Raw genomic sequence first — 22,011 nt, forward strand, 5'->3', positions numbered from 1 at the left:
CTTTGTTTTTCTTACACTTGGGCTGACAGTGCTCTGCTTTGCAAAAGAGACAGGGATTAAATTGCCAGAGTGCTGACAATCCTCCTTGCCCCTGCTCTCGCGTCTGCCTGGGGGGACAGGCAGGCTTTCAGGTGCTTTGCTGGGAAGGATTTGTGCAGCATTCAGCTTGCTGCAGTGCTGCAAACAACACAGGAGCCCCAGGCATCCTCCTGTCTCAAAGAAATGCTGCGCGTGGGATGGGTGGAGCGGCTGCTCACACTGTGGCAGTTGGCTGGTGGCTCGTGCCCGTGGGCAGGTCACAGTAGTTTATACCGATATCGCGATATATCATCAGCACCTAAGGATATCCAACAGCCATGGTGGAGCTGCCAGATCCTGCCATGGTAACGCCAGTCGTGCTGTGTTCCATCAGCAGAGCAGCATCCACCTTGAGCCGTGCGGGGGCTGCTTCTGCAGCTGGGACACGGAGAGAGGGATGAAGGACCCATGGCTGGGAACAGCGGAGCACGTCCATTCTGTTGTCTGGGTGTCGGGGTTCTGTCGACAGACCCAAGTCGCTTAGGGGGGCTCTAAAACACATAGGTTTTGCCTCGATAGTTAAACTAACTGGTGGGCAGACGCCAAAGGGGTTTCTGCGGTGGCTTGGACTGATGCAGCTCTGTACAATCCTGGCGCCCGGCTGCAGATCTCATGAAGGACAAATTAGGGTGCTTTTTTCCCCCCACTCTGTAGCAGCTATCCTGGAAGTATGGGCCTGCCAAGGTCAAACCGCGAAGGGGGAAAGGCCACTTCTCCTTTGTGAGACTGTTTTTGGTTGCGTTTCTCATTTTCATTGCTGTCTGCCAGGGATCAGCCAAGTGCCGAGGGATGCCTCGTGCACCCGCAGGAATCACACAGAATGGCGGGGGCTGGAAGGGACCTCTGGAGACCATCTCCAACCCCCTGCCAGAGCAGGGTCACCCCGAGCAGGCTGGACAGAATCACGTCCAGGTGGTTCTGGAATATCTCCAGAGAAGGAGACTCCACAGCCTGTTCCAGGGCTCTGGCACCCTCACACTAGAGACGTTTTTCCTCATGTTGAGATGGAATTTCCCGTGTTCCAGTTTGTGCCTGTTGCCCCTTGTCCTGTGGCTCGGCACCACTGAAAAGAGTCTGTCCCCATCCTCCTGACACCCACCCTTTAGATATTGATCAGCATTGATGCGATCCCCTCTCAGTCTCTTCCTCTCCAGGCTGAACCCAGGTTCTCCAGTAACCCCGACATTGAATCACAGACTCCTCTAGGTTGGAAGGGACCTTTAAAATGACGGATTCCGACCATCCGTGCTTCCGAAACGGTGTTAGCGGGGCAGTGTACCCCGGCCCACGGCCCTGGGGCCCGGCCGCCTCCCCCAGCGCTCAGCCGTGGCCACGGCGGCTGCTGTGGGCCCAGGGGCCGCGGGGAGCCCGGGTCTCCCCCCGGCGGAACCTTCGTGCGGCGGAACCTTCGTGCGGCGGAGCGGGTTCCGCGGGGCGAGGAGGAGCGCCGGGCTGCGCCCAGTGGAGCGGGGCCGGGGGGAGCCGTGGCGGGAGCGGGCCCGGCCGGGCTCGGGCAGGCAGCCATGTACGCGGGGCTGCAGGAGCTGGGGGTGGCCAACGGCGAGGACCTGAAGGAGACGCTGACCAACTGCACGGAGCCGCTGAAGGCCATCGAACAGTTCCAGGTGGGGCGGGTCGCCATGGAGATGCCCAGCGCCCGTGGCGGGGGTGCACCGGGGCCCGTGGCGGGGCCGCCCGTGAGGGGCCGAGGCTGTGGGGTGGTCGAGAGCAGGAGAAGGCCCCAAGTGTGGGTCTGTTTTGTGGTATTTATCTCTTTTTATTTTATAACCAGTATGGCTTTAGTAGTCCCTGCTGTCGTTTGGTGGCTAGCGGAGCCGGCTAACCCCCCACGGCATCCCTCTCTGGTGTTTGTGTTGGCAGACAGAAAATGGAGTGCTCCTGCCCTCGCTGCAGTCGGCCCTGCCCTTCCTGGACCTGCACGGCACCCCCCGGCTGGAGTTCCACCAGTCGGTGTTCGACGAGCTGAGGGAGAAGCTGCTAGAGAGGGTCTCTGCCATCGCTTTGGAAGGGAAAGTCGAGGAGAGGTTTGTCTTCAGTCTTGTTGGTTATTCAGAGTGAGCTGGGAATTTTCTGTGAAAATTAGTTACAGTGGACGAATGACTTATGCAAAAGACAGATAAGTTCCTGAGGGGTCAAGTTCCAGTGGCTTTGAGATGAGCCACTTTGTCCTATGCTGTAACATGGTACTTAGTCTCTTGCTCTTACATGTTTTCAGGTACAAGAAGCTGGAAGATCTCCTAGAGAAGAGCTTTTCCCTGGTCAAGATGCCTTCCATACAGCCTGTGGTGATGTGTGTCATGAAGCACTTGCCCAAGGTAAAACCGCTCCGCCGGTTGGGCTGTTCCGTTACATCTCTGCTGTGTAGCTTCTCTTAGCTGTGCTGACGGGTGGGCTGCACGCTCCATCTGCAGACCTTCTGCAAGTTTGTCGTTCGGTGTTAGGAACTGACTGAAGATATACTGGATTCTTGTATCTGGGAACAACTTAGTAGACCAATTCAAAAAGCATTTTACATTTTCATAATCAGCTGAGACTATTTCCCTATTTTATTCAGTATATGCAGCTTCTTAAAAGTAGTCAAATTCACTGGTAGGTGAATTTTTCCACAGCTGATTTAAAAATCTACGACAAGTGGAAAAAAAGATTTGAAGAATGCAACCAGAAATAGCCAGGGGTGAGATTTGGATTTGTGAAACAAAAATCTCTGAGTAGCATTATTAAAAGCATCATATTGTACTTAAGGTAATGGATTCAAAACCGCTACTAGAACTTATAAGTTACTGAGTTTTGAAACATCACCCCAAATCTTAGCATCGTAGGTTTAAAGGAAGTCTTAAGTGTCTTAGGACTATAGCTTACTGTTACAGGAGTAGGGAAGGCAAAAGATGGGTCTGTGATACTGCTTGTTGTTTAATTGCATTGTTGTGCAAATTAGGCTGCCTGAGATTATGATTTAGATGTCTTCTGTAGCCAGTTACTTCTTACTTGGACAGTCAGGCAGGTAAGTTGCTCTGCAGTTTGGTAACCGCTGTGTTGATCATAGGTCCCTGAAAAGAAGCTGAAGTTAGTAATGGCCGATAAGGATTTGTATAAAGCATGTGCAGTGGAGGTGAAGCGCCAGATTTGGCAGGATAACCAGGCTCTGTTTGGTGATGAGGTATCTCCGCTGCTGAAGCAGTATATCCTGGAGAAAGAAAACATTCTCTTCAGCAACGATATTTCTGTCTTGCACAATTTCTTCAGCCCGTCTCCCAAAACAAGACGTCAAGGCGAGGTAAGGACATGCTCATGAATGGAATTAATCAGCTCTCAGTCAATCTTGTCAAATAACAGAGTGTCCATTTCGCCCACCCAACTTCACTGCTAAAATTGTTTGGCTAGACAAATTATTTGTAAGAAATACCAGGCTGCTTTCTCCCACGTATCTTGATGAAAGCAACAGGAATTATTTAATAGTTACTCAATGCTGTGTAATAATTCATTTATGTTTTAAACTGTTTATGAGCTTTTAAAAAAAAATAGCAAGGACAAATTTTTTCTTTTATTGCTCGGTCTGGCTTTAATACCCCTCAGCTGTTGTGAAGGATAAGCATCTATCAAATCAGTTTAAATATCTTAAATTTCTATTCTTGCGACTTTTTTTTAGCAGGACATAACCTGAGAAAAGCTTTTTTTTCTTGGTAAAGATGGAAAGGGATATTGAAAGTTGTAGCTAAGGTGGCATTCATAAAAGCTGCTCTTTGAATGGAATTACATGAAGTGGCTGAGCTGATCCAACACTCAGCCGCAGGAAGGGCACAGGTGCTGCTCCTTCCCTCCCTCCCTGTAGCTCTGGCAATTATCAGACCTTCCATGAGCTGATTCAGCTCAATAATTGCTACAGAAACTCTAGCAAATAAAACCAGAAAGTAGTTTTCCAAGACAGTGAGTTGGATCTGCTCAAAGAAGAGATCAGCTGGCACCAAAGCCATTGCAAGGAGATGGGCTGGGTCACACAGGCATGTTTGATGTGGGGGTGATCAGTGTCATAGGTGTCAGGCGTGGGTCTCTCCTCCTGGCAACAGCAAGCCATTACGCTGGTTCAGCTATAATGTGTTGCTTTACCTCCGGGGGCTTTTGCTCCAAAAGGGAAATACCAGAGTTTCTGTAAGGGCCTTGCTATCAAGAATGCAAAAGAATTGCAGTGATGAGGCAGTATAAAGGTTTAATTTCAGAGAGGGTAGCACATCTGTTACTTTGGGCGTTGGTTTGGGTCTGTTTTGCTTTCAAAAGCCCATTTAGCGTAAGTGCTCTGGTGCAATTTACTTCAGGTTTACATTGCAGACTTGTGGTTTCATGCCAGCTGGCAACTAAGCACCACACATAGAATCATAGAATTGTTAGGGTTGGAAGGGACCTTAAAGCTTATCTAGTTCCAACCCCCCTGCCATGGGCAGGGACACCTCCCACTAGATCAGGTTGGTCAGAGCCCCATCCAGCCTGGCCTTAAAAACTTCCAGGGATGGGGCTTCCACCACCTCTCTGGGCAACCTGTTCCAGGTTGCTCACTCCCCTGCAGTGGGATAGGGGGGAGAATTGGAAGGGTAAAAGAAAGAAACTCATCAGTTGAGATAAAAACAGTTTAATAATTAAAAAGAAGGAAAAAAAAAAAAAAGGAAAAAAACAACAGAGAGGAAAGTAAAACCCAAAAGAAACAATCAATGCAAATGAAAACCATTACTCACTGCCAACTGACCGATGCCCAGCCAGTCCCTGAGCAGTGGCCCCCCGCCGCCAACCTCCCCCCCAGTTTTATTGCCGAGCATGACACTGTACGGTCTGGAATATCCCTTTGGGCAGTCGGGGGCAGCTGTCCCAGCTGTGTCCCCTCCCAACTTTTTGTGCACCTCCAACCTGCTCGCTGTCGGGGCGATGTGAGGAGCAGGAAGCGCCTTGGTTCTGTGTAAGTGCTGCCCAGCAGTAACTAAACCAGCTCTGTGTTATCAACACTTCCCCGTACAAATCCAAAACGTGGCCCCGTACAAGCTACTGTGGAGAAAGTGAACTCTATCCCAGCCCAAACCAGTAGAAGCTTCACCTTCATTCTTGTGCCTGTAGCAAGAAGGTAGGTAGAAATAGAAAAAGAATTCCAAAGAAAAGTGAGTTTTGCTCAGGTTACAATTGTAAATTATATTCATCAATAATAGGTGCTGCTTCTTACCTGTTTCATGTAGCTGAGCACCTTATTTTACAAATGCTTCAATTTCCTTCTGCAAGAGAGCTTTTTTCTTGACATTCTGTATTCTTTCGTTATGGCTATGAAACTTTTGATGAACTTCTCTTGAACAAACGCTCTTGGATATCTTGGTGTAAATCAGGAACTCATGTAAATGCGGATGTTTCAATCTTGATAAATCATGTAAAAGAATTCAATGTTTTTGTGTGCGAAATAACAGTATCTTGGTACTGAGCGCACATTTTTTCTGCTTTGAGTTTAGGTGGTTCAGAAGCTGACGCAGATGATTGGGAAGAACGTGAAGCTCTATGATATGGTGTTGCAGTTTCTGAGAACCTTGTTCCTTCGGACAAGGAATGTTCATTACTGCACGCTACGGGCAGAGCTCCTGATGTCGCTGCATGACCTGGAAATCAGTGAAATCTGCACTGTTGACCCCTGTCATAAGGTATTAATCATGTGGGACAGATAGGAGTATTACTGGAGAATTTTCTGTTTCACCCACTCCTGTGCGTACCTGCTGCCCAGCAGGACTTCAGCCCAGAGACGATGACTCCTCTCTATGAAGAGGGTTCAGACCTTGAATCCAAAAGTCATCTTATATTCCTTGGAACCTCAGGTGAAAATTTCATCTTGGTTAACCAGCAGCTTGCTTTCATTTCATAACCCGTAAATCACTCAGATTTATGGTACTTGTGCAGTGTTAAAACCAACATCTAATCTGACCTATGTAGGTGCTGCAAAAAATAATCAAAACCACTATCTAGCCCCAGGTTCTTAATCGAACCTTGCTTCCCTCCCTGCTGTGCCTGGTGTGATATACTCCATCTGTCAGTAAACTGTGTGTGGAACATTAAATACTTTGGATCTTGAATTCTAAGAAAACATTAAAGTCCTAAAATACTGGGGGGGTGACAGATGAGGTGTTAATGTCACACCAGCATCTTGTTACTGGTCCTTTGTCTGTGGTCAGCATCACTCTGATCTAGAGCAAAGCTTTTTCTCTTAAGGAATGTCGCTAAGTTTTATGTGTTCAGCTTATAGAGAATATGTCCTAGAGTGATGATGTTACCGCATGTGTTTTAATGTCTTCTGATCAAGAGTCCCCAAATCAGTATACAGACAGTGACTGAATAAAAAAGGGCAAATTCTTGTTCAAGTTGCAGATCATTTTCAGCGACCTTATTTTGCCACTGCAAAATGCAGTGACTTCTGCAAGGAAAGGAAGCCACGATGAAAGCATTTCAGAAAATTCAGCAAGTTGTTCTTTTCTGACAGCTGAAATGTTGGGGGAAAACATGTTGTTTTCTGAAAGGGGGAAAAAAGCCCTTAATTTTAGGTCGGATAAAACATTTCACTTAACTGTCTTTTTTTCAATTTGATAATACAGCTCTAAAGCAGAATAACCTCCACTGCTAATATCCCCTACTTAGAGGGGATATTCTTAGTAATTATTGCTCAGTGATGCTGCTTCTTTGTCAGCCTCATACTTGTGTAAATACACCTCAGTCAGGTGTGCTGGGCAGCGATATATTTTATACATGCTGCTTCTTTAATTGCCAGGAAATGCCTCTTTTGGAAGGAGAGAAAGTGACACCAGGTAAACTTACCTTGGTATCTCTGACCTGCTTTTGGAATGTTTATTTCAGACCTCCTCCGTAATAGTGACCAGCTTGCTACCATAGCTAAGAATATGAATACAATGTATTAATTCCGGATACTTGGAGGTCATTCGAGCCGGTTTTCTCTGACATTGTTTATGTTATTGCTGGTTTACCGAGTTGCTGTGGTTCATAAAGCTTTCTCCTTTTTTATAACAGTTCACCTGGTGCCTTGATGCTTGCATTCGGGAGAAGTTTGTGGACAACAAGAGAGCTCGGGAATTGCAAGGCTTTCTGGATGGAGTGAAGAAAGGGCAAGAACAAGTGTTGGGGTGAGGCAGTTGGGCTGTTTATTGAGAAACTGAAAATGGGTTCTTGGCAGTCATGACATCTGACGGGTGTTGTAGGTGTTAATTCTTCCCTAGAGCCAGCTAACAGCCAGCAGCCTTTCTGCGCGGTCACATCCAGTACACTTGTGAGCACTGACGCACTGGGGCATAGCCAGACACGTTCTGGTGACGTAGCTTGTACGGTTGAAGTTACCACCCTTGAGTCTCCCCTGTGGCCTGGTAACTGACTGTGGGAGATCTGCTTGATTTCAGTGCAGAAGACCTTTAGTAATTGTTTTGGATAACACACTCTTTCAAGTCAAAGAAATAACATTCATGGTGTTTTGACAAGGCAGGAGAAGGTTCGTCAGGTGGACACCTGTAGGTAACAAAAGACAGAAATTCAGGTTTTAGATTATCATAGTGAGGGTATTGTTAGAGTACTTGCCCTGTGTCTGCCTCTCTTCTTAAACTCAGCAGCGTGTGTGTTTATAAAAATATAGTGTACACAGGCACAGTACTTTGATGTTACATCTGGTAGTTGACAGGATTACAAGAAAGAACAGTCTCAAACATCTTATTCTAGTGAAACGCACTGGCGTCCTATGGCTGGATATGGAACTGTACGGTAGGGTTGTTTGTTATGTATGACATGTATTTGATTTTTGCTTCTCAGGGACTTATCCATGATCCTGTGCGATCCCTTTGCCATTAACACCTTAGCCTTGAGTACCATAAGGCACCTGCAGGACCTGGTTGGGCAGGACACCTTACCCAGGGTGAGTGTCGCAGATTATGTACTTAATCTGAACTGTAGTCTTAATTGAAAAAATAGCATTCATCAACAAAGGGCTGGCACTGTACAAGAAGTACAATTAAGTTCTCAAATGCTTGTGTAAATTGAAATAAGGGAAATGTGATGCTGCCTATCCATTCGTTGCACATACTTTAGAGCTCAGCAGGAGCACTGTTTGGAGATGGGCGTTTTGGAGTTCTCTGAATTGGCAAAGAATTCTTTGCGTGTCTCATTCTGTCCAAACAGCTATGCATGTATAGAATCATACATAGAATATGTGCCTCCCTGCTTTGTCCTTCCATCGGTTTGCCTGACAGCAGCAGGCTTTATTCCCTGCCACGGTAAATACGATGGATTAGTTTACGCTGTTCTGGTCTGTTGGCTGCGATATAATACACTTCCTGCAAGTAGTGTCTGCAGGAGGTGCTTAAGTGTTAAAGGAGGGTAGCCTTACAGGTGTCTGAACAGTGTGAGGCATTTGCTGGTTTTATCCCTGAGTTACTTAATCCAACAGTAAAATTTAACAACTTCCTCATGACAGTTTAAGACTGAAAATTGTTTTCGTTTCAGGGCACAGTGATAACAAAACCCCATTGTCGTTCTTACACACACTTTCTCTTACTTCTGCTTTCTGTCCTGTGACACACTATATTTCAGTGTACTAATTTGGCAGGACATGCTTAAAAACGATGTGATCAGATTGGCTGCATACTTCTTGGCATGTGTATAACATACAACATAAAATGTTACATAAAACCGTGAACCCTCAGGTGTGTCTGTTATTTGATTCCATTTGAGCCATCAGTTGTCGATTAAATCAGAGAGTACTGAATACCTCTAGCAGTCTTCGATAAAGCTGCTAATCCAGGAGAGCTTTGAATGTAAACAACTACTTCCAAATAAATAGCTATACGTGCAACTTGTGGAAGATCAAAATAGCTGTTTTTCTCTTTCCCTTAAAATTCGAGGAAAGCCCGGATCTGCTGCTGCTCCTTAGGATGCTGTCTTTGGGACAGGGGGCCTGGGACATGATTGACAGCCAAGTCTTCAAGGAACCAAAAATGGTGAGCCATTTTGATATTTAGAATTTAACACATTTAATGAAACAATTTTAGACTTGTTTATCATTTTATTGCATCCCTGATTTAACGTTCATTCTGCATACCTCTCGTCATAGCTTTCTTAGAAAAAAACATGTAAGTGGTCACAGAGCAGCAGCTCAAGTGGATGTGCGGTAAACTTCATTTACCTCTTTTTTTTATTTATGTGAATGCCTGGCCCTTACTGTTTTAAAATCAGACTGTACCTGTATTAAATTCTGCACTGGTTGCTCATTGTTGCTGGGAACTTCTACAATACTGACAAGTTTGTAAAGCACCTTTTGTATGAGGAAAGCAGGATTTCAGAGGCCGGTCTGAAACTCTGGTAGCAGTGTAGTAGCTTTTCATTGACATGAAAAATGTTTTTTTCCCTTCCAGCTATCTGTTACAGGAGTTTTGTGTAGTGCCACATTCAGCTACAATCTTTCCATGCTTTGGAAATTGCCCGGTATTATAGGCAGCCCTAGCGTAGCCTGGGAGCAGGTTCTGCTCAGGTGGTGGCAGGAGGGCTAACCATGGTGTTGCACAGCAGGACTGTTTCTCAAGAGAAATTTGCTCTTTCTGTTCTGAACTATAAAGCAGCAAATGTCTACCTAGGGGGACACTTGAAGTCTCCAAAATAAATATTACTGGCTGATTGCACGTTTAAATTTACCGTAGGAAGGGTGTGCGTTAATACCAGATTGTAACAGCGAGGGTGGCTAGCACTGTAATTTGACATGCAGAGGTGCTCTCATGAATCCCTTAGAAAGAAACTGTGAATGTTTTTCCTAAAGGGAATCTCCAAATCTGTATTTAAAATCTGTTTTGTTTGCGATTGCCACAAGCTGTAACCTCACACTCTGTGAATCTGATACAACATAGGCTGATCTGCCTTGTGTGAGGAGATGCTCTTTATTGTTGCTATTCTAGCTGTGCATTGATCCCTGACAGTTTAGGGAATGAACAAAATGATTTGTAATTCTTGATGAAAGCAGTTTGGTACCATCCTTAACATGCAGTGCTTGCAGCAGCATTGGAAAAGGTCTCTCAGAAGAAATGCTAACTAATTGTCAAAAGAACGGATTTGAGCAGGAGCATTTCTGTAGATGAGGCGAAGTACTGTGTTCCCAATTACCAGTGGAATGTGTAGAAGTGAATTATTCAATAACTTTGGCTGGAACTGGATGTCTGACAGCTTGTTTTCCGTAGCATAGGATGGGGCTTGTGTTGCCTCAGTGTTACAGCACTCCAGGACCATTAGGTGGCATGAACTGATTGATGAAAGTGTTGTTCTTTTCCCTCTGTTCTTCCATCCCTCTAAGGAAGTTGAGTTGATCACGAAGTTCTTGCCTATGCTGATGTCCTTCGTGGTGGATGACCACACGTTCAATGTAGATCAGAAACTGCCCTCAGAGGAGAAGGGACCAATTCCCTACCCCAGCACCATTCCTGAAGCTTTCACCAAGTACGTAATCTGCTTTCCTGGCTTTGTACATATAGTCTTGTTGCCAAAGCCGAACATCAAGGAGCCAGCCAACAATGACAGGAAAAAATACTGTATGTGGTAAAACAAAGACTTTCTTGGGGCAATAGTTAATCACAGTTAATCAAGCCTGGACTTTTCCTTGAGCAGAACAGGTTTCCACCATGATCCCTCAAATAAAATTTATTTACATAAAAGAATTATTTCTTGTAATGATCATTCTTTTGGCAGATTGAATATGAAAATATTTGGCATTACTGCTTTCGAATATGCTGCTTGCGTAGCTTCCCAAGCAGGGAATGATGAGTGTTTGAGTGATATTTGGGTGCACCTGGATAAGGGCCCGTGCTTGGTAGTGAAGAGCGCTATTGTAAATTGTAAAGTTGGCATTTTTGTCACACAGATGCTCATTCTCTGTTGATAACCTATCACTCCAGAGGCGTCAAAAAGATAAATAAGACTTCTATGTCCTCTGTTGTATTCAGATCTTGCACTAATTTCCAGCACAATTCCTATCTGTGTGCCAGAATCTGGAGTACCGTATCCGCGTAGTTGTACTGTCCTCTATGACAGTGTTGATACTTGACCTTTGGGAAACTAAAAGAAAACAGTATTGGACTTTGTATTATTTTTGAGTATTTGGGCTGCTTCTAAAACCCGTTTTGAATAGCATTTTTACCATTAATACTATTATAAATGTTCACAATCAAATCCAACTGTTTGATTGTGAGACAGCAAAATGTTTGCTGAATGGCAAATTTTTCTGGACCATGGTAGTGAACATAGTGATGGTCATCTACTCAGTCCCTGAGTAGCTGCTCTTCAGTGGATTTGAGGTCAGCCACTGCTGTAACTGCTTGATTGCTATCCAACAGTATTTTAAAACCTACTTTTTAAAAATCTGTTTTCGCTTTATTGATTAAGAAACTCTGTTTCTGCCGTAACAGATTCTTGCAGGAGAACAGAATAGCTTGTGAGATTGGGCTGTATTACATCCTTCACATCACTAAACAGAGGAACAAGAATGCTTTCCTTAGGCTCCTGCCAGCACTAGGTAAGTTTTTGTCTTGTCTCTATTCTATAGCTGTTTACCTTCTATTGGACACCAAGGAGGCAGGTAAACCTGGAGTGAGAGTGGTTTCAGCATCAAAGATGTAATGGTCTGCCTTGGCTCTTCTGCTGAGGCCCTGCAGAAGCGTTTATTTTTGTCTGCAATTAGGATGCTTTTCTGCTGATCCGAGAACTTAGGGATAGTGACTGAAGGTCAGTAGTTGCTTAGGACAAAGGCTGTGTTAACAATGAGATTAGTTGCGGACTGTTTGGAATGAATCTGAAAGATAAAAGAGCAGGTGGCTTAATTCTGCCACTGCTCGTAGTAATTGCAGGTGGACAGGAATTCTTGGGACTTGGCTTTGTGTAGCGAAAAATCCTGTAACAAAACAGGACCACACACAGCCTTAAATTCTTCCCTGGGATTACTTTCTTCACTGACTTCTCTGGGGTAAGTTGCAGGAGAACTCTGAAGCAATCTTAGGAATTGCAGCTCCCAGTAAAGGTGGTGGGGGTTCACTTCCCGCTCCCTCACCCCAGCTCTGGTGTTCTTTGAACCCTTTGCTGAACTGGCAGCTCATTTACATGAGTTTTCCACTGGTAAGTGACTTGTGTCTGCTCACTGCAGGGTCTGAGGAGTGCAGGGAGGTGGATGTGGCCATGAGCAGCGGGTGGTGGAGAAGGAGAGCGGGGGACTTAGTGATTTTGGCAGGAGCAAGCTGCTCTGTGACTTCAGTCGTGGTGGAGACATGGGCTTTCTGTATATTCTTCTCACCCCTCTGCTCCTAATCTTTTATGTCTGAGAGATCAAAGCCATCTGCTCGGGCTACCTGTTTTAGAAGGAAATCTCACTGCCGAGTTTTCAGCAGGAACGTCTGCTGTGTAGTCAGGTTTTGGCACATCCTTGTCAGTCTCAGTCTCTTTCCTTTTCATGTTGTACAGTTGAGACATTCAGTGACTTGGCCTTCAGTGATATTTTTCTACATCTGCTTACTGGTAACCTCACGCTGCTGGGTGATGAATTTGCACTGGAGGAGTTCTGCACCAGTCTCTTTGATGGCTTCTTTCTCACTGCCTGCTCAAGGTAAATCTGATTTTCCTCGGGGGACGTGAGTTTACAGGATACATGAGACTTTGAACTGTACTTTAATAGTTCAGCAAACTCTTCATGTATAGTGGAAATATTAGCCTGATGCTGTTTTTCTTTGAGGAAAGCCTTATATTTTGTGATCAAGTTTTTATCAGCAAAATTTATAAGTGTTGATTATGAATTATTACCTGAACTCTTAATTCCTTATTCATAAGTTGGAGTTGCAAAAGACAATATCCTTCATGTTTTGCAGTAGCTCTGAATATGAAGAGTTAACTCCAGCTCTTTGCAGTGTCAGCTGCACACAGAAAATCTGTTTGTATCTGTTAAGTCAGTGTGGTTCAAGTGCTGGCCTGCAGACCAGATCTCTAACCTCCGCAAAGCTTACCCCAAAGTGACTAGAACTGCCGTGCTGGTGCTGCTACCGCTTCCTCCGTGCGTACAAAAGAACAAACGTCCTCTGCGGGACGGGCCATGTGCACATGCAGGAGAGACCAGCTGCTGCCACATGCTGCAGTTTGTGCTTGAAATCCCCCCCACCTTCCTTGTGATTTCTACACTTACTCCACTCCTGTTGAATAATTACATCAGTTGCTTGAAAGATAAGGCAGGGTTAGCACTTTGTAGCACACAGGCTACAATTCTCAGATGTTTTGGATAATTGTAACAAAGCTGCCAGGCTGTGGGTGTGTGAATTATTCTGATACTGTTGCTGTAGGTTTCTTGCTCTCAAGATGGTGTTAGTTTCTATTAGTTACTCTGCTTTAAAATTGCTTTTTGCAGAAAGGAGAATGTACACAGACACGTGCTAAGACTGCTGCTTCATCTGCATCACAAAGTGGCACCTACCAAACTAGAGTCTCTCCAGAAGGCTTTGGAACCCACCAAGCAGGTAAGAAGGGAAGCATGAGAAAGGGAAAATTAATTGCAAATGGAAGCAGCTGGCTTTCCAGACGTTGCTCAATAGAACATGAGCTCTGCTTTCCAAGCGTACCAATTTGTGTCTTAATTACCTTGTAACTTCCTCTTTCTGTGTTGGTTTGTGTTAAAACGCAAAGGGTAATTGCATACTTAGTGTTTGAGCTAGTGGCAGCTCGAATGAAGTATGACTCTTCTGTTTTTTTTCCTTCCCTGATTCTCGTTCTGCAGAGTGGGGAGGCTGTGAAGGAGCTTTACAACCAACTCACTGAGAAACTGGAGCTTCGCAAGCCAAGTCCAGCCGAAGTGACTGAGACTCCCTCCATGGAACTGCCCTTGCCCACTGTGCCCACACCAGCCTCACGCTGAGCTATGTCTGTAGTGAGACAGGAGAACTAACCTCATGCTCTGCAGCGTGAAGGCCCCGTACTGCCTTTCAAATGTCTCTGCCTACAGGGTGGAAACAAAAAAAAGCCACTGAAGCTCTTTCAGGAAACACTGCAGTTTACCCAACTCGCTGGCTCTTGCTGGTTAGAAAACTCCGTATGCAGTGCATCGCAAAGGTTTACTTTTCTTAAAGATAGCTGAGTGTCTTCTTGTAGATCCACTTCAAATCTGACTGTACATTTTTTTTTTTCAAAAACAAAATGCATATTTTTAAGCTTGGCATCTTGTTTTTTTTTAAAGTCTACTTTAAAAACTGATCAGTGAGTGTTTAATTATGGTTGAGCAGGTAGCGTGAACTTCTGCAGGCTACCCTTAGCTTTCTTTGGCCGTTAGTTTGTTCCTCTGGGTCTCTGGAGAAGATGGTCACCAGAAGGAAATGTCAGAGGAGATAAGCTCCACTGATACAACTTCCCATTTGAGGTTTTAGCTCTTTTGGTACATGCTAAGACGTGCTGCATTAGTCGGAGATGTCCAGCAGTGTCCCTAGACTGAGAAGCCATCAACAGCCATCTTCTGGGCTAGGCTTTTGCAGAGAAGGCCAGAAATGGAACTATTCTCTCCCCTTTTCTCCCCACTTTTCTCCAAAGGAGCGGCTTGAAATGAGTCCTGGAGCCAGTGAAAAAACCCAAAACTAGCATATTCCCCAATGACAGTGGGGTTTGAGTGTAGGTGGAGTGAAATTCTGTCCTTGACAAAACAGCCTGTTCTTCATGGCTCATTTGTGTTGCTGTCTGTACTGTTACAGTTCATTCCTGTTCTGCTTTTGTTGCTGGCTCAGTATTAGCCTCAGGTAGAGCGTACAGGAAGATGGGCATGGGAGAAGAACGAGTCGTGTGAGTTTACAACGGACTTTACATGGATTTCAGCAGGTAAAGAAAAAGAATCTTGACAATCCCCTGTAAGCAAGAAGCTGCCTACCTGAATTATTCTGAATCGCAGAATAGTTTGGGTAGGAAGGCACCTCTGAGGGTGCGTGCTCCAGCCCCGACTCCGAGCAGGACCAGCATAGGTGAGCTCACTCAGGGGCAGGACTTTTATATTTACCTTTGTTGAGTTTGATGAGGTTTCTGTCGGGCTGTTTCTCCAGCCTGTTGAGGGGGTCCCTTCGAACAGCAGCCCAGTGCCTCTGCCATGCTGGGAACTTGTATTGTTTGCAAAGGTGCTGAGGGCGTGTGCTGTCTTCAGGTTGCAAATAGAGGCATTAAACAATATTAGCCCCAGTAATGACCCCTGAGGAATGCCATGAGTAACGGGCTGCCACTTGGACTTTGAGCTGTTGATCTGAGCCTGGTGTCCTGCCAGTTTTCCGTGCAGTGATCTGAACTGCATCAAAACCATTTGGCCTTATGGATCCTTCAGACAGTTGTGCCAAAAGCTGTTCAAAGTCAAGGTGAGCTGCCCACTGCGCTTCCCCCATCCACCAGGCCAGGCGTCTCTTCGTAGGTTATTGGGTTTGTCAGGCACAATTAACCCTTGGAATTTACCCAGCCATGTCCTGTCACTTTTTTGTCGGTCTGTTTCTGCGTATGAGGTTTGGGGTTTTTTTTCCCCGTCACCCCTCGTTTCCTGGGCCTTGAGCACTCCCAGTGCCAAATCATGTCAATGAGGCTTTTCCATTTCATGAGAAAGAAACAGACACTAGTTAAGTAGAGGTGGAAATCCCTCCCCAAAGCTGCCGACTCCCTCTTTGCCTGGTTTTCTTCTGGGTTCTGGAGGGCTGCATGAGGAAAGCGAGTGTCGCTTCTCTTCATCACCTTGGTGCTTCGTTTCTCCTCTTATGCAGGGACTGGTCTGTATCTTGTGAGAGAACTGGGAGGGCGGGTTGGGTTTGTGTGTGTGACAAGGGCACTGTCCTCCAGCACACGCTGCCTTTGTGCACCTTAACTCCTGGGGTCAGCATTGCCTTTGGCAGGCTCTGGGCAGTCCTGGCATCTGACTTGCTGGAAACAGGAACTGGGTATAACAATCAGGTCTTTCTTGCTTAGCTTTGTTTTTAAACTGTTTAAACTGTCATGGTAACTTACACTAAATAACATCCCACGCTGCTGGCAGACCTTTCGCAATGAACTTACTCAGGCCCATGCTCTGCTTAGACTTAAAGGTTATTTTAGGTTTGCGTTGGGGATTCTCTCTCTCACTAAAGGTTTCCCTTGCACCGTGTGCTGACTTGGTACTATCCCACAGCACGAGCTTCTTGGAAGCCAGGCTGACTCTGTGATTTACTGCTTGGTAGAAAGACGCCTTGTGTTCCAGCCGGTACCCACGGTACTGAGATACATGACTGATACATGACCCCCAGTACTGAGATACACGATAAGTGATTTTTTCCCAGGTTTTTAGATCCATAGAGAAATTGAATCACAGAGTACCAACTGGCATTACCTCTGCTGGTGGCTGCTTCGGCTGAGGAGGGGAAATCTGGGCAGCGGGGAGTGGGAGTAGCTGCCAGTCCGTGTCTCCTGGCTGCCTTCTGCACAAAGATGTGACGAGGAGACGCTTTTCAGAAAACATTGTTTTAGTGGTGAACATCTTGGTCTGTTTCCGTTCTTTGAGATGAGAACGGTTTCCCTCCAGTGCCAGAAATGACACAGGCTCCTGTTGTACGTGTAAACCCTCGCGGAACCCGTGGCAGGAGCGGGCTGTGGCTGGGTGCGGGATGCTCGCTTACATCCGCACCGGGGCCAGGACATCCTTGGGTTCTCTCCTGGGCTTCCCGCTTGGAGCCGCTGGCTCTCCTGCTCCTCCGGGTGCTGTTGTGTTGGATGGGTGCAGCCCTGTGGCACATTGACCAGGTGAAGCACAGCTGGACTGTGTTAAGAGAATTCCTTTTTTTGTTTTTTTATGTTTGTTTGGGTTTTTTTACGATCCGCAGGCCTGCGTACATGACCGCCGCCGGGGTGCTGTGTGGGGTGCAGTGCAGTGGGTGCGCACTAGAGGGGGTGCCCTCCCCGGCGGCCCTGCCCGTCCTGCTGCTGCTGCGTGAAATCCCTGGAATCGCTCCCTGGTTACACTTATGTCACGGTTTGTCTTTACAACAGGGGTGTGATACCTGTGTGATAGGAAAAAATGGTGCATTCTCTCCAAACCTGCCGTGCCTGACTGGAGAGTGGATTTTTACCATGAATTATAATTAGGTTGAGCGATCTGATCTTCTGCGTGTGCTTTTCCTGAGAGATCGGAGTGACCAGTAGCCCAGAGAGGTTCTTCACGCTTTTTGGATAGGTAACGTTTAACTGCAATTTTACGTTGAGCTGTGAAACGGACACTTTGGATTGAGCTAGGTTAGAACATTGATAGGGCACTGCGACTGCAAGAGTCGATAGACGTAGCAGCCAGTTACTGAGGCCTGTGCTAGCGAGGAACCAGGTCTTATATAAAATTAGTGGAAAAGACGATTACTGTAACGAAATATTATTTACTGCCAAGCTACCTGACACCCAACGCGTGCCTGGCATCGTTTCAAAACAGCCAGATTCCACTTGACATATCGATTTGATGCCGGATAGCTCTGTGTGGACCGAGTTAAAAGGAGACCAAACAAATCTCCTCGGCCAGAAAGAATACGAAGACCCCCCCGGATACCCCTCAGCTATTGTGAGGCCTCTCCGCTCTGCTGGGAACTGTTTGTTTTTTAAGCGATTCCTGGCCTTCTCTTTATACAGCAGCGTAAAGGAAACCTGCTGTAGGTTTAACTTTGAAGATAAATGAATTAATGTGAACATAGTGCTGAAACAGGAGCGTGTTTGGTTCGGGAGTCTGGTTTCAGTTCACGGTGCTGGTCGGGGGTGTCTGCTCTGCTGGGGGTGCGGTACCAGAGACTTCCTTGGTGTACAAGAATGTCAGTTCCCAAAGGAAGGTGACGGGTGATCTTGACTCTCTTGCAAGCACTTTAAGAAAGGAAACACCTGAAATCCAGAGGAAATATTTTTTCCCAGTTTCTGTGCATTTAACTGCAGTCCAGAGCAGTGGAATTTCCTAACCGACAGGGCAGAGAAGGGTGTTCGTCTAACCTCAGAAATGGGGTTGAATCGAAAGAGAGAGCAGGTGTGAGGGAGACCTTAGAGGTTTCTCCCTGAGATCAGACGTGGATTCCAGCAGCGAGTACCACGTGGGGAGGAAGCGGCAGGACACATCCTGCACCCGGTCGGTTTGATTCCTTTGCTGAGCTAAAGCGGACAGATTTGGGAACACGTGTGCCCTCCACGTCTGGCCTGTTGTCTTGCAGAGGTGAACACAAAACTGAGGTTGTCCCGAAGTTCACCCTGTGGTCCCCACGCGCCTGGCTCTGGAGCACGGCTCCCAGCCGGCCAACTGGGGTCTGCTCTGCTGGGGTGGAGGGAGCTGCCAGCTCGCTCGCTGCTCCTTCGGCGATGCAGCTCTGCCTTGGTGGTGGAGTGGACGGCTCTTTGCAGATGGAGAATTGTCAGCGATGGCCAGGGAGCAGCTTTCACCTCCCAAGGCTGGGCTGGCCTTGGCACGGCCCTGCATAAGGGAAATGGTGCCTGACGCTCACCTCCCCCATCATGCCTTTTACCTGTAACGCTAAAAGCAAATATCAATCCCCTCTTGTTCCTGTCATAGGATGGTTTGAGTTGGAAGGGACCTCAAGGCCCATCCAGTTCCACCCCTGCCCTGGGCAGGGACACCTCCCACCAGCCCAGGTTGCTCCAAGCCCCGTCCAACCTGGCCTTGAACCCCTCCAGGGATGGGGCAGCCACAGCTTCTCTGGGCAACCTGGGCCAGGGGCTCACCGCCCTCACAATAACGAATGCTTTTAATTTCATGTCTCGAGTAAAGCTGCTTCAGGTAAAGCTCAATTTTTTGGCCAAAGCAAGGAGCAGGGCATCAGGCTTACGAGCGAGCGGCCCTCCTCTCCTTCCCAAAAGCACTCTGGAGTGGCAGAGGTGGGTTCCTGTGGGGAGTCCCTGTGCTGCCCCAGACACTGTCCCAGCATGTTCCTGACTAGTGGCACTTCAGGGAACGGCTCTGAAAATACATCAAAGCGGGCCTGCTCGGAAAAATTACTGACAAACACAAAAACCACAGCACATCCTTTCTTGAACGTTTAAAGCTTCAAAAAGTAAATTGTCGGGTTTTTTGATCTTAGTAACTTCAGCAGCCGTGGGACCACGGAGAAGCATCCACGGTGTTTTCACGTGATGTGTCCTTCGTTATCTCCTGTGCTGTACCCATTCATCACCAGACAACAGGAGGAGGACTGCTGGTCCTGAGGGCTTCCCTGGGAAGGGACAGAGGTTGTCAGTCCCCGAGGAAACAGCCTTCCTCATCCTTTCTCCTTACTGCTGTAGTGCCCGGGGAGCCACCAAATTGTTGTTGCTATGATTTCAAAGGCTGGCTACTGGGGCAGTGTGGGGTGGAAGCAGGTGGGTGCATCTTCCTGGCCCGATGAGACTCCTGCTGCGGAGAAGCGCAAAACTGCACAGTAGGTGCTAGTTCCCAACGTGCACCTTCGTCTGGTGGGAGTGGGAGGTCAAACCAAGGCATGATGTGACCATCACCCTGGTTGTCCTGGGCTGTTGGGGGTCCTCAGCATCCTGGCTTTGTGGTTCAGCAAGTCTATTCCTGCTCCCCTGCAGCTCCCTGGGGCTGGGGTGACACTTTTGTCTTTGGTTTACTGCTGTCTCTTGGGGAAGGGAGGTCTCTTCACTTGGCAGACGCTTGCTGACCTGCTGCACCAGCTCAGACGTGCTGTGAGATGTGCCCGACCTTGAAAAATCTTCCTGCAGCTCCCCAGGGGGGTTGCTCAGGGGATTTATCCAGGAGGAAGGAAAAGAGGAGCGGTGGGAGACCAGCACGCTCCTTGCCTGCAGAGCCACACCACAACCTGGCAGGCGGGAAGAAGACACTGGTGTGGTTCTTAGCGATGGCGTTGGAGCGCCTTGGTGACATCTGCTCAGGTCCTGCTTGGCTGGAATGTGCTCAGAAAGAACGCGAGCATTTTACCTTAAAAAATAAAAAGGTATTTTAGTACATCCCTACTACTTAGGTGCCTACTTTCCCGCTGACATCCATCCAATTGAGGCATTTAAACCTTGGACTTTGATAAAGGACCATGTGTTTTCACCCAGTGCCTTTAGGAGGAGTCTCAAAGATTTAGACATTTTCTCTCTCGCGCCTCCTTTGCTCTGAAGCAGTGGGAGGACAACAAGGGAACCGGGGAGCTTGGTGGGTAAGGTATGGCTACTGCTACGGCAGAGCGTTCAGGAGTCTTTCTTCTGGGGAACCCTTCGGTTGTGCTGTGGCCTCGGGAGGATCGTTAGGGGTGCAGCGAGGAACCCCATTGCACCGATTTCCACCCGTAAAAGGAAGCCTCTTGTTGAAAAAGATGGCTGGATTCTTCCAGCTTGAAACGCCTGTGCTTTTCTGGATTAAACCGAAGTTGGTGGAAAAGAATAGCCATGAAATCATCCGCCTGGAGAGCGCTGGTTGCCAACTTCTGCTTTCCAACCCATTGACACTATTTCCCAAATAGTCCCACAGAAGCCACAGCTGGGACCCTTGTCAGGGCGGGCTCTGCTGGGCTGTGACTTAAAGGATAATAAGAGGTGGGGACCCAGCATTTGGAAGGCATTGTCATGCGTCTTCACGAGTCTGAACGCTCAAAAGCATCTGCCTGTTGGCAGAACACCCTGTTCTTAGTGCTGTGGGCAGTGGATCCATTGGAAAAGTGGTGGGGAACAATGGGCTGTGGTGCAGATGGCTGGGGGGAAGACGGACATTTAAAAGGAGCGTCTAACAAAGCCTGGAGCAGATGCTGCACAGCAGAAAACTGAATTACCGCTCTCCAAGATACTTTTCTGGTGGAGCTGCTGTATGGTTCAGGCTTTACAGTTGCGTTTAGGATGATTCCGATGAGTTGTGGGTGGTGGGAGACTTGGTGTGTGGCTTCCCCTCTAAGCAAGGATCACCTTACGCAGCTTCCTTGGAATGTATGTCTTGCTTTGGCTTTGGAAGAGTTGTATCTGGCCCAGAAAATGAAGTGACGTGAAAAATCTTGTTAATTCCTTTTTCAGAGAGGTTCAGCCATGTGAGGCTGGAGAACGCCATGGATTTTTTCCCGTAGGTGTATATAAAGGTGCTTGCGGCTGCTCTAAATGCTATGTTAGATCCCTGTGCGCTGGGGCTGCGTCTCAGCCAGAGGGAGGTGGTGGGTGCTGGGGGGTGACCATCGTCAGGGCTGTGTGGGGCAGGAGCGGTGCCGCAGCCTGTGCCCGAGAGCTCTGGGTCTCCCCCAGAAGCAGAGAGGAGACTGAACAGCACAGGGTGATTCGGAGAGTTTCTGGCCTTTTTTGCAATTTTGATGGATGACACACAGATGCTGCTTTATGTTTTCTTTTGTACAGCGGTAAGAAGTCTGTCCTGGCATACAAATGCCATTATTAATACAGCTGTCTCTTGGGAGAGATGTCTTGATGGAGCAGCGTTTCAGGAGGAGTAAGTATTTCTGCAATTATCCTTGCAGCTCTGATAGATCCCACTGTGACCACAGAGCTCCCTGCACTCTCCAGCTTGCTTTCTCACCTTAATTTCCCCGTCAGGCTGTTATGTGAATAAGGGCTGAGCCCAGCAGGGCTCGTGGACTAGTCCAAGCTCGGTCCCCGTGGCTCTGAACCCACAGACATGCCGTGGGTACCCTTGCCAGCACTATCCCTCCCCAGATCCAGGCTCAGCATTAAAAACAAGGAGTAAATCAGCTTCTCAGAGCTTCAGGTGGATGTAAAACAGGGATTAAGGGCAACTCCACCCAAGTTCAGGTCGTGTAGAATCATAGAATGCTTTGGGTTGGAAGGGACGTTAACACCCACCCAGTGCCACCCCCTGCCCTGGGCAGGGACACCTCCCACCAGCCCAGGTTGCTCCAAGCCCCGTCCAACCTGGCC

At 47.3% G+C, this 22,011-nt stretch overlaps 1 protein-coding gene across 2 annotated transcripts; it reads left to right on the top strand.

The window, feature by feature from the left end:
* Positions 1-1,538: 1,538 nt before the first annotated feature.
* NELFB (negative elongation factor complex member B) lies at positions 1,539-14,826 on the top strand. 2 transcript variants are annotated; one of them, XM_074608654.1, is made up of 13 exons: positions 1,539-1,841; positions 1,960-2,123; positions 2,315-2,414; positions 3,143-3,373; positions 5,577-5,762; positions 7,135-7,247; positions 7,921-8,023; positions 9,009-9,104; positions 10,445-10,587; positions 11,553-11,659; positions 12,598-12,739; positions 13,529-13,637; positions 13,895-14,826. In XM_074608654.1, the coding sequence occupies exons 1-13, from the start codon at positions 1,602-1,604 to the stop codon at positions 14,030-14,032; spliced, it is 1,872 nt and encodes a 623-aa protein (XP_074464755.1). In that variant the 5' UTR covers positions 1,539-1,601; the 3' UTR covers positions 14,033-14,826. The 2 variants fall into 2 exon arrangements, with proteins under 2 accessions (XP_074464755.1, XP_074464756.1); XM_074608655.1 differs by having other exon boundaries at positions 1,539-1,703.
* The last annotated feature ends 7,185 nt before the right edge of the window (positions 14,827-22,011 follow it).

The sequence above is a fragment of the Larus michahellis genome, chromosome 15 (assembly GCF_964199755.1).
Source record: "Larus michahellis chromosome 15, bLarMic1.1, whole genome shotgun sequence".
Classification (NCBI taxonomy): Eukaryota; Metazoa; Chordata; class Aves; order Charadriiformes; family Laridae; genus Larus; species Larus michahellis.

Excerpts from the sequence above, each read along its gene's own strand:
- NELFB (XM_074608654.1), top strand. The coding sequence starts at position 1,602 with ATGTACGCGGGGCTGCAGGAGCTGGGGGTGGCCAACGGCGAGGACCTG. Across the intron at positions 2,415-3,142 it reads TCATGAAGCACTTGCCCAAG|GTCCCTGAAAAGAAGCTGAA; the intron begins GTAAAACCGCTC and ends TGTTGATCATAG. Across the intron at positions 3,374-5,576 it reads AAACAAGACGTCAAGGCGAG|GTGGTTCAGAAGCTGACGCA; the intron begins GTAAGGACATGC and ends CTTTGAGTTTAG.